Genomic DNA, 12,988 nt, shown 5'->3' on the forward strand with positions numbered 1-12,988 from the left:
TTACATTCAACCTTCTCTCTTCACTACATCAGTTTACAACATCATTCTGAAATCTCTTCAACTATCTATATGCCCTTCCATTACATAATTTGTTCTCCACTTACTTTGCCTCACTAAACATTCCATATGGTCCTAAGCATTTTATACTTTACAGCTATCTTGTTACTTTGCATTTTACTGCCTATACTTGTTTCCTTGCTTATAAATCAAATCATTTTCCATTTGCAATCTTCTCCACGTCTTGCTTCTGCTTGCTTATAATTCTACATTTTCTACTTCAAGTTTTTGTTCTCTTCCTTACTGTCTATACCAACCATACATATTTCTTCATTCCTCAGTCATACCATTTGTTTTACCAGCCCTACTCACTCTTATTTCATTCTACTTTTTATCACCCTTTCCACTACACAAGATCTGAATTCTGATCATATTCTTCACACAGGAACTCTATCTCCTTTCCCCCACGTTCATGCCTTACAAAATGACATCCACCTGTTTATCATTCCCTGCCCTTCTCCACAATTTATTCCCTGCTTATTCACCTTACATTTCCTTGTCTAACCTCATTATTTTTATTCATCCCTTATATTAACTAGCTACCTTTTCTGTATTACATTTTTGCCATTTACCATATCTTTCTGAATGATAATGCATAGTTAATGAATATAGGTTCATAGGATAATACTAGGCTATTGGCTTGGAGGCCCTTATAGGTCTAGCCAAGAATTTTGCCCATGTTCCCACAAAGTCAGCACCTGCTTCCCCTGTCCAGCAGGGACACAGGTGGGATCCCAGGGGTGTATAGGTTCATAGAATGATACTAGGCTATTGGCACATAATATATTATATTCTTAACAGTATTATAGATAAGCACCATTACATTTTATTAATGCTAAAAACAGTAATTTATTTCTCCTGTTCACTTATCATGCCTACAATGAATGGTGTTACAATCTGTTAATCTCACTATTTTGTATTTTGTTATTTTTTTAGTTGTTATGAAGCTTTTCTCAATGGGCTTCCAATGAAAAAGGGGTTTTGCCCAGCTGGACTATACTGGAAGCAATGACTAAATACATTAATGCTGCCCAGATATTTGGACATGAAACTAGACTACGACTCCTTGAGCAATATTTACATATTCTGGAAGAATACAAAACTAAATGACTAAGTTGAAAAACTACCACAAAAAAAAAAAAACAAAAAAAAAAAAACAAAACTACATGGTCGCACTGCAGGCAATGTAATTTGAACGCTTTTGCCTACTTTAATCATATAATTCATCAGAATAGTAACAAATAACACAACACACTATAGTCTCATTAAAATGTGATTATAAAAAACAACCAACCAATAGGATGATTACAATACTGTAACTGGTTCACAGCCTTAAGCTTGAGAACACATTTTATGTTAAAGGCTTCATCTACTCCTGGTATAAAACTCAAATTTAATTTGATCTGGAACATTGTCTTTTTATTCTCAAGCAGGATTTCTAAACCACCACCTCTCCCTGAGTCACAGACTTGTTCAAACACATAAAAAAGGAATTTCTTAAAACTAATTGTAGGTTCAGAACTGAAACGTCTACAATTAGTATTGCAAGTTCTTTCGTGAAGCAAATGATAGATACATTTGTGCTAGTTAAAACTTAGTTGCACTGTTTTATGGCATGGGGCTATTTATATTGGAAAGAGAGAGAATGTTAGCAAGAAGGATTTATGAAAACATGTATGCGATCAAAAACAGTAATGATAATGCTTTATTGTTGACATTCTAAAACTTGTGTGACATTTAAGAAATATTTGTTATTTATAACACCATTTTAATGAGACTATATATTATTTGTGACTATTCTTGTGAAGACAATGATTAAAGTGGACAAAAACACTCAAAACTACATTATCTGCGGTGCAGTCATTTGGTGATGTTTTCGTTTATTTTGGAAGAATGATAACCTGCCAGCCATTATTTCTCCTTATGTCCCTATATTTTACGTAAACAGTGAATTAGTGCTTAATTTAATTCTGCATTTCTCATCAGAACAAGTTCCATCGACATGTCCGTGCTTACAGTATTTCAAAGTGTGGGTCTATTTTCAGAACACAGTGCAACATCTTTACATATTCTTCAGTTGTGTGGAAGGTGACTTTCAGTTTCCTTATCCAGGAACAGAGCAGTTTGTTTTGAAACTGCTTATATAAAATACTTCTCAAAGCAACACAGAATACTGCCATCCACCAGAGGAGTAAAAAGGAGCTGGAAATTCATATTTACTTACCTTTCATACTTGCCAGGATGGTGAATTTGTACTAGATGACACTGCCCATCTGGCAGCACCAACTGACACCAGCCAGTAAGAGCATTCTGTAAATGTTGCTGCCAGTAAGCTTCAGAATTAGGTGTCTCACATGTCTGCAGGCAAAAAGTTAAAAAAACAAAACTATAATTAAAATTAGAAGCCGTTTGTAATTGAGTCTTACAGTAGATACAATTACTTAGCATAAGACAGGTCAGCATTATTTTAATAAAGCTGGTATCATGCTATGAAAATCACAGCACAATTAAAAAAAATAAAAATTAAATCAAATGTTGTTAAAAACTGGAAAGATAAAATTATAAACTATTTATAATCTAGCTTTTGATATCATTTCTTGTCTCAAGACTAACATGCAAAAGACAGATCATTTTTTTAATACAGCTAGTATAATACTAAAAAGTTCACAATATTATTACCAATTAATTAAATAAAAATTGGGAAAACTCAGTTTCAGTGTAGACCTGGACAGCAAGCACCTTCAATATGCATAATAAATTACATGATGCACCTACAGAGACTGAACTATATTAAAAAAATACATAGAAAGCTGAAAACAAAGTAGCTGCTTAAAATTTAATGTAACAAACCTCTGAGCAGTGGGCAACATAAACAAATGATATATCAGACATAAACTTAATGAGAGATATGCACGAAGAGGCCTTCTGCAGTACATAGCTGCTGGGATTTTCTCTAGTGATTATCTGCAGGACAGTACTATTCAGAAATTCCTCCAGCAGTGATGCTCAGGGTTACCTGCACCTTGGCCAGCATATGTCATGGTATCACAAACTAGGAGGGTAGTAATGTGGCTCTGCACTTCACAGTTTGACCATTCAGAACTGGACAAGCATGATATGAGCAGTGAGAGAAGGAGAAAAGGACTGAGAAGTGTGGGGATTAAGGGAACGCTTCTAGTCTAGTAAGTGATACCACAACACTTACCAACAAGGTGTCAGCAACCTGCAGCATATGCAAGAGATTTCAAAAAGTGTGCTGAACTGGGGACATAAGAGCAAATCAAAGTAGTAGAAGGCTTTCATAGTCCGATGATTTGATTCACAGCTCTCTTATTTTTTTTTCTTTGCTACCCAAGTACCTTCTGCCTGGGCTGCCCAAATACTGTTTCAGCATTTACAGGAACACAGATTATTATTTCTGTTTTAAAACAACTTTCACCTCTGATTTTATTTTTAGTGTGTTCATTTTTTCATTATTTTTTTTTTCATTTTCAGAATCTGAAAAATGTGAAATGATACTAAAGTTATACAAACATTTCTTCTTTAGTACATATACTTCTGGGGGGGGGGGGGAGTGGACCAATACTTTATAGCTGACTGCACACCTTACTCCACAATGAGAGGCACTGAATCCAGTCTATGAACCTATGTCATAAGCCACTGACTGAATGGAAACATTTTGTTTTAATACTGAGCAGCCATTAGAAATTATTTATGTAAGCAGATATATTTTCCCATGCTTGATAAGATATTAAATAACCCAACCATATCCTATTGCATATTCAGCAGGGATGATCTTCTTACACTATTCACCCCAATGCAAACAATGACCATGTCATAATTTCTCTTAATCCTTTGTAACCTGCTTGAGATGTGCTTAATTTTGCTCCCACTCAAATATTCACTGTCACAAACTCCTTGCAAAGACCAGTGAGATATGTGTCTGTTTTATGTACAAGGACATCACGAATTACTAGAATATTTTTTGGGTGCTAGGTCAAAATATATGTATACTGGGTTTTTAGTCTTTCTTGTTTCAGTTTTAGCAATAAGTATTTTATTGTAATGGGCTCTCCCCGTAGCAACGTTATACATTTGTGGATGTATAATTTACTGTGGTCAGTCAGAGATCTTTGTAATATGCACAGTGGTGCAGTGGTTTGCGTTGTCGCCTCATAGCAAGGGGATCTCCAGTTTGATTCTCAGCTGGGGTGCTTTCTGTGCAGAGTCCGCATGTCCTCCCTGAGTTCATGAGGGTTTCTTCTGGGTGGTCCTGTTTCCTCCCAGATTCCAAAGATACGTGCCTGTAGTGTTTCTCCCTGGGCTTCTGCTGAAAATGGTGTCTGTCCCAATCGAACTTTCCCAGTAAACTAATGCTAAATAAATATATAAATAATGCTGTGTGTATAAGGTTCTGATTTGCTGAGCCTATAGTTTCTTGGGGTATGGGTGAAGTTTTTGTGGTGTGGCCTTCAAAACATCTGCATTTGCATGGTAAGCATGTTTCTGCTCACATGCTGGGGCTGCTGATAGCTTAGCTTCAGTAATATTATGGATATAATTACATCTCTCAGAGGTATTGAAGGCCATCTAATATGAGTACACTTTTTGTCAGTATGAGACAATTCTTACACTGCCGGAGATAATCAAGTCTCTGAAAGTCAGCGCATGTTGTGCATTCATACCTAATTTAAATTAAGATGCTTCATAGGTAAAAAAAATAACTGAAATAAATGTGCAGTGACTAAAGGCTAATAGGTCATAAGCTTAACAATTCAACCTGAAGTCAAAAATCTAATTTTACCTTTTTCAAAAGTCCACAAAAATGCTAAGCTTTGCAAAAAGGTTTTTACTGAAATGTGGTTCTATTTTATCTGCTTACAGCTCCTTTGTATGACAAGGATCTACTTACTAGCTCAAACAACTGCACGCACTCCACATACTTGCTACCAATCATTCAACTTAAACCATAGTCATGACTGGCAAGTTTAAAAAACAAAAGTGTTTCTGCAATACCACTCCACTCCCAGCAAACAAAAAGTCCTCTGTTGTATAAATATACTGTCTCTAAAATTGCAAAAACTCAGAGAAAGTAAATTTACAGAAACAGTCTGTATATTTGAGTGCTTCACACTGGAACATGCAGAGAAGCATTTACCAGTGAGCGAATGAGTCATGGGAACCTGAGCAATAAATAACTGAAAGGTAATCATAGAACAGTAGTAGATGCTAATACTAAATAAACAGAGACTATAAATGTAAGCTAGAAAAGACAGTGAAAGCTCTAAGTATTGCAGTGTACAGATAGGTGGAAATATAAGAATGGGAGGATAAAGGAAAAGTCAGATTAAAGGAAGGACTTGCACAATATGATCTTGTACCAATCAACAGAGATAGTAAGATAAAGGTGGTAGCTTTTGAAATTAAATTTATGCAAGAGACAGATAACTCAAGAACAAATACACTTAAGAAGAAAACAGGGAAAGCACAGGTGAAGTGGGGAAAATCAGAAGTACTCAGAGAAGTAATCATTTCTAGTAGCTTTCTCAATAAAACACTGAACTGTTTTTGGTTGCTTGAAAAGGGCTAGTTCCTTCTGCTCGCACAGTTCACTTAATCCCGTTGGCCTCACAGAAAGAAGCACACTGTGTGCTTTATGCTCCAAGGTCGAATCTTTTTAAAAACTCCAAGAAAAACAATCTTTAAATTAAAGATACTGCAGTACAACAAAATTAGAAAAGAAAAAAAGTAATGTAAATGTGCAAAAAAAAAGGCTTTTCTGACTGCTCTCTTGTGAAACCCCTGACCTGTTTTTCTTACTTTAAATAAAAAGGTGAGAGACAGATCCTCCCATAGTTCAAGCAGTTAATCACTTGGCCTCACAAATAAACATAACATTTGCTTTTTGCCATAATCCAGAATTTCTAAAACTTAAAGGAAAAATCTTTAAACAAATATTGCTGCAGTAAAGCAAGGGTAAAAAGATAAAACAACATAAATATAAAATTGCAAAAAAAAAAAAAAAATTGAAAAAAATATTCACTCAGCCACGTTTTCTGGCAGCTTACCCAGAAAAATGTTGACCTTTTCTCTAAAATATAAGGCTGGTCTTAAGGTCTTCCCACACTCCAGAAGCAGTTAATTTCTCTGGACTCAAAGAATCCAAGCCCTGCTCTCTCATAGGTTCATAGGAGGTTACTAGGTTAATGGCCCAAGAGTCTTTACAAGCCTAACTATATTTATCCCGAGATGCCCCAATTGTCAGAAGTTAGGTGTGAAAAGTTTGCAGAGGTAAGCGACTTTTGTTTGTGTCTTTTGGCTTTTCCCAGATAGGGGTTGCCACAGTGGAACTCCGGTCCGCTAATGATTGGCAATAGATTTTTAAGTGCTGGCTTGCAGGGCCTAATGCACAGCCTTCAACGAAGGAACGCTCATTCACGCATGTCGCCACACAGAAGACGCTCTAACTGAGAATCGAACGGGCAATGTCTAACTGTGAGGCGACAACGCTACCGCAGCACCACCCAGAGGTAAGAGACTATGGTAATTAAATATCAACTGCCTCTCTCCATGAGGGACATGCACTACCACAGGACTGAATTTACAGTCACACATCCATTAATCTAATTTGCATTTGAAGAGGGTCAGGGAGGGGGGCTCTGCTTCATGTGAATGAAAAGCTTGTCCCATAGAAGGGATAGTATCTGGGGGATGCAGCAATCTCTCTGGCATGATTTGTTCATGTCAGAGGATAGGTTAAGATCCCTGGAGCAAATGACTGTTGTGCAGTTTGATTTACAAATGTGTAGAATTTTCATCAGGGCCAAGTCAGAGACTGCCATGTAAGCTAGGCACAATAGCAGTCTGTAGGAGCCAGAATACAGTGACAGGGCTTTCAGTCTTTCTACGTAGGACTTGTTCTGTGTACCCTGTATTTTCTTGGTGAGAAATCATTGTGGTCGCTTCAGCTGTTGCAGGTGTCTGGTGAGATGCATACAAAAGGGAGCAGTGGACTCATTTATCAGTCTGATGAGCGATGAGTATAATGGAATTATAACATCCTTGGATCTAGATGCAATGTCTTTACTTATGAGGTGCACCATATAGGAGGATTTCCTTACCACTGTATCACATAACACTGGGTCTACACTTGGGGGGGGGGGGGTGTCTAAAATGTAATTAGCAGGGATGTTGGTTTTCCCAAAGGGAATAATAAAGTATTTTTGATGTTAAGCTTCAGTCCATGTCTTTGGCACCAGTCATTTGTCTGTGCTAGCCCTTTCTGCAGTATATTAGCATTGTTGGGGGTCTTGATGATTGCTCATAATTGCAATTGTTAGTGAACTTGGTCAGCCACAGGCCGTCCACATTTGCCTAGACTTCTGAGAAATAAATTCCAAACAGTAAAGGGCCAAGCACAGAACCCTGTGGTACACCACTGGTGACTGGTCTTTTGCTACAGGTGAAATCACCCACTTTGACAGTATATGTCCTGTCAGTGAACCAATTGGCTACCCATCTGGTGATGTAGGGGGATATTCCCAATTGGAAGAGTTTCAGAGTTGTGTCAAATGCCTTGGCTAGGTCAAGGTACGTAGTATCACTGTCTTTCCCTTGTCCAGGGCCTTGATGACTTTCTCAAAGAAGTCAACCACATTTAACAGTCATGATCTACCTTTAATGAATAGAAAAACTGGGTTGGGTCCAGAGTTTGGAGATTACCTATGTTCTTGTTGATAAGGTCCACAATGATTCTTTCCATGGCCTTGCAGATGTGATAGTCAAGCTTTTGGGTCTATAATTCCCGGGGTCGGTTGATGGTCCCCCTTTGTGAACAGGGATTACTGTTGTTGTCCTCCATTCTGCTGGAACATAGCCAGTTTCCAGGCTGCGGTTACACAGGATGTGACGACCCTCCACTGGACCAGTAATCAAGCAGCCTCAGTCCTCACCACTGGCAACAGTGGGGGTCGTTCACTGAGGGGATGACAAATACACACACAGTATTTCCAGATGTAGCTCTATGCATCAAGTCCAGTTTCTCTTAATAGCACACAGAGTCCACAGTCAGTCCAAGGCTGGTTTCTCCCTCTTCCTCCAGATCCACGATAAGACTCTCCACTGGCACAGCTACAGAGTTGAGATCTCAGCTGAGTGACCAAGCTAAAACCTCCAACATCCTCTCTGTCTAACCAGTGCTTCATGTTCATGCCCAAGTAGCTGACACACAATCACTCTTTGAAGTCTGATTTACGCACACACTTGGGAAAGTCTGGTACAGGTTTACTAGCTATGCCCACTTCTGCCCAGACTATAAGGTAGTTGCCACTGCCATGAGTCAACTCCTTATCAGCTACTTTAAGGCCCTTAAAAAAGGATGTCCAATCTTACTGTGTAATATTAATATTAACACAAATGGTAATTTGACCAAGAGCAAGGCTATTAGGAGTGGCCCCCACAGTGTCACCAAATAAATATGCAAGTACTCTAAAAACTTAAATATCTCTACACAGATCAGCCACAATGAATGGTGTAAACATATTTAATAACAGATCATAGGAGATTTCTAGGTTAATGGCTCTGGACCCCTTACAAGCCTAGCCAAGTGTTTATCCCCAGAAAAGAAACCACAATCAGCACCTGTCGCCCCTGTCAGTGAGGGACACAGGTGGAACCCCTGGGACAAATTTGTGAATGCCCATCCACTCATCAAGGGTGCACTTCAAGAGGGTCAGTGACGTACTTTGCTTGACGTGCATAGGGAGTCTATTCCAGGTACTACGCAAGGAGTTAGATTTACGGATATGAAGCATCTCTAGTAGAGCAGGGTCTGAGATTGCCTTGTAGGCGAGACACAGGTCACCTCTGAGCAATCTGTACGATACAGAGTAGAGTGATACTGATTTGAGCCTGTCCACATAGGACAGGTGTTGGAGGCCATGGATTCTCTTTGTAAGGTACTTCTGTGGCCTTTCCAGTTGGTGTAGGTGTTTGGAGAGGTACATACCAGGGGGTTGTACTCAATTATTGGCCTAATGAGAGAGGAGTACAGAGAAGTAATAACCTCCTTTTAAATAATAAAAGAACAAGACAATACTAAATATATATTTCAGTGACATCAGAGTTCAAAACCACAGGAAATATTTAAAACAACATTGCAGGACAGTCTCAAATAAATAAAGAAAATAATATCTAAACTAAGCCTTACTATATTCCTGACTGCATCTAAGAGAATTACTCTACTCTAGTCATACTTACCAATAGAACTAGGCAGACGTGTGGTGAATGGGTCTTTGTTGTTGTTGTTGTTGTTGTTGCCAGGTCCAAGACAGAATGCAGAATGCCCTCTCTCACTAAGAGACTTCTCAAATTAATATCCAAAATATTACTGGTGGGATAGCTTGCAGAATTATATCATTCCTAGTGATCTGGCTTCTAGTTCCCAGGCCAAAAGCCCCATTGCTAGAAGCTGGCAGCATTTAGCATCTACCTGTAAAAATATACAGACAAGGGCTTTTCCTCAAGATCTTTGGCAGATGCTGGAAGTCATAAAATGAGAAGTTATGTACCTACCATAACGTTCCATGTTAGTTGTCTTCTCTCGCCTTCTTTCTTGCTTGATGGGTTCGGAGCCGATCCTCGGCTCCGACTCGGCACTTGCTAAGCTCGAGAGTCACTTTTACCAGCTCGAGGCAGCCCCATATCCCATGATGCAAGGCGGTAAGTACCCAGATCTCGTTTGATGACAAAGGGCAATAGCACCAAGCATAAACACTTCCCAAAGGAAGAAAGAAAAGCCTACAGGATGGAAGAAGGACCAGCTCTGAATGGTCTTCAGCATAATAATTCCTTGTAGAAAAAGGTCTGTCCAGGCCTGGGGGAAGGAGGGAGGGTCGCAAGAAAGAAGGCGAGAAGACAACTAACATGGAACGCGTTATGGTAGGTACATAACTTCTCAATGTTAAGTTGTCAATCTCGCCTTCATTCTTGCTTGATGGGACCGTCCCTAGCACCTCTATCCTGGGTGGCTCAATGGAACAGACTCTTGAGGACTGTAGAGCCAAAACTGGCTCTGTCCCTGGAGGCCAAGTCCAATTTGTAATGGGAAACAAAAGTATGAGGAGTGGCCCAAGTGGCCGCTGCACAAATAGTGTCTAAAGGAAGTCTAGCTTGAAAGGCTGTAGAAGTAGCTAAGCTTCTAGTTGAATGTGCTTTAGGTTTTGAGCACAGCTGTTTTCCCCTGAGCCAATAAATTTCAGAGATGACAGAAGAAAGCCATCTAGATAAGGTCACTTTTGAGACAGGAAGGCCTTTCTTGTTATCAGCATAGGAAACAAAGAGTTGATCGGATTTCCTAAATTGTTTAGTTCTGTCCAAATAATATCTGAGTTGGCGGTGGACATCAAGATAATGTAATTTTTGTTCCGATCTGTTTGAATAGTTTGGAAAAAATACAGGGAGATCAATGGATTGATTCAAATTAGTCTTTGAGACGACATTAGGCAAAAAGGTCGGATTAGTTCTCAATGATACTCTGTCTTTGTGAAAGACCAAATAGGGGGGTCGAACCGATAGAGCATGAAGTTCAGACACCCTCCTGGCCGATGTAATAGCTACTAGGAATAAGGTTTTCCAAGAAAGAAATTTCAGGGAGCAAGAAACAGCTGGCTCGAAGGGGGGAAGAATCAAGGATGTCAGCACTAAATTTAGATCCCATTGAGGAGGAGGATTCCTGACTGGAGGCTTCAGGAGGAAAATTCCTTTCAAGAAGGCTCTACAAAGCCTGTGGGACATAATATTGTGATCTGCGAACCCGACATGAAAGTTCGAGATAGCAGCCAATTGAACTCTAACTGTGGAAGAAGAGGAGCCTGCATGAAAAATCTCCGCTAAGAAATCCAAAACTGCCTGAACTGGGGCAGTGAAGGGATCAATATTCTTGGCTTTAGCCCAATAAGAGAAACGTTTCCATTTGCTTGTATAAATCCTCCTGGTAGAGGATTTTAAAGAAGCTACTAGAATGTCTCTAATGGGGTTAGAGATCAAAGGAAGCCTGGCTAAGGAAGGAAGTGGAGCAACCATGCTGTGAGGTTGAGAGAAGGGATAGACCGGTGCAGCTGACCGGATTGGTGAATCAGAAGATCTGGCACTGGGTCCAGATGCCACGGCTGCACCAAAAGGTGACGATGGAGGAACGGAAACCAAATTTGTCGAGGCCAATAAGGAGCAATGAGAATCATTTTGGCTCTCAAAACGGTTGCTTTCTGGATAACTTGAGGGATCAGGGGAAAAGGAGGAAAGGCATAAAGAAGTCCCTGGGGCCAATCCTGGGTCAGAGCGTCTCTGGGGGGATGGTCTGGCAGAGGGAAGAGAGAGAAGAAGTCTGGGCATTTGCTGTTTTGGGGAGTAGCAAAAAGATCGCAACATGGGCGACCCCATTCCAGAAAAATCTCTTCCACTATAGATTGCTTGAGAGACCACTCGTGAGGCATGAGAATAGCTCTGCTCAATCTGTCCGCTAAAATGTTGGTTTTCCCAGGGATGTGCATTGCTACCAGAAACCGATGAGAGGAGATCGCCCATTGCCAAAGTCTGAGCGCTTCTCGACACAAGGGGTAGGACTTGGTTCCGCCCTGTTTGTTGATATACCAAACTACAGACATGTTGTCTGTGTGGACTGCAATTGTCCCTACAGGAAGAAAGTCGTTGAGGGCTTGCAACGTTAAAAGCACTGCTCTCATCTCTAGGACATTTATGTGCAGGTGGTACTCGAACGGTTGCCACGTCCCATGAACCATCCTGCCCTGATAATGACCCCCCCCACCCGATCAGGGAGGCATCCGTGGTGACAGTGGCTACCGGGATGGGGGTACAAAGTGTCTGCCTTGGTGAATCTGGGGAGAAGTGATCCACCAAGCAAGATGATTTTGCAAATCTGTGTCACCAGAATTTGGTGACGCATTGGAAGTTGTTGGTAAGACCACTGAGTGAACAACATCCACTGAAGAAGGCGCATGTAGAAGCGAGCCAGGGAAGAAGAGTAATGGCCGCAGCCATGAGGCCTAATACCTTTAGAACCATTCTGGCCTGTACTTTCTTGTTGGCTAGAATGATCCTGACATGACTTTGAATGTCTGAAACTCTTTGGTCTGTAAGGGTAGCTGACATCCGAACAGTGTTTAAGTTTAGCCTATGAAAGTAATAGACTGGCAGGGCGATAAGGATGACTTTTCAAGTTGATCGAGATGCCCAAATGAGAACAAAGATTTATTGTGTAATCCCTGGCTTGAACAAGCTGATGCCTGGTGGTGGCTGAAAGGAGCCAGTCGTCGAGATACGGAAACACCTGGAATCCTTGACGTCTCAGGTGAGCCGTGACCACTGCCATGCATTTGGTGAACACTCTGGGGGCTGTAGTGAGACCAAAGGGCAGGGCTCTGAACTGGAAATGACTGGACCCCAGCCGAAGCGGAGAAATCTCCTGGAGCGTCTGTGAATTTTATGTGATAGTACGCATCCTGAAGATCTATTGAGCACATCCAGTTGTCCTTCTGTAAGAAGGGCAGAATTGACTGAAGAGTGACCATTCGAATCTTGTCTTCCTCACAGACTTGTTGAGTCTGCTGAGATCCAATATTGGTCTCCAGTCTCCCGTCTTTTGGGGACCAAAAGAACCTTGAGTAGATTCCGGCTCTGAATGGTCTGTTGTAACTGGCTGAATGGCTCTTTTGCAGTAGTTTTAAGACTTCTAACTCTGCAATTTCCCTTAGACCAGGTGGTACATCTGGAAAGGAATTTGAGGGATAGAAAGGACTTTCCTCGAAAGGAATTTTGTAACCCTCGGATATGATCGACTGTACCCATCTGTCTTGAGTGAGGGAACGCCAGGCTTCTGGGTACAGCGATAGTCTTCCCCCGACTGCCTCCAAGG

General features: G+C 40.6%; 1 protein-coding gene across 2 annotated transcripts in view; it reads right to left on the minus strand.

Moving 5' to 3' along the window:
* CCHR1.PART1H5orf34 (chromosome chr1.part1 C5orf34 homolog) overlaps window positions 1-12,988 on the minus strand; it is a 1,113,566-nt gene that overhangs the window by 401,295 nt on the left and 699,283 nt on the right. For both annotated transcript variants that reach the window (XM_044076898.1, XM_044076888.1), the window contains exon 9: window positions 2,282-2,415. In XM_044076898.1, the coding sequence (XP_043932833.1) occupies window positions 2,282-2,415 (134 nt within the window). The remainder of the gene's footprint in view (window positions 1-2,281; window positions 2,416-12,988) is intronic.

This window comes from Protopterus annectens, chromosome 1.part1 (genome assembly GCF_019279795.1).
Source record: "Protopterus annectens isolate FY-2018-M chromosome 1.part1, PAN1.0, whole genome shotgun sequence".
In the NCBI taxonomy this organism is placed as follows: domain Eukaryota; kingdom Metazoa; phylum Chordata; order Ceratodontiformes; family Protopteridae; genus Protopterus; species Protopterus annectens.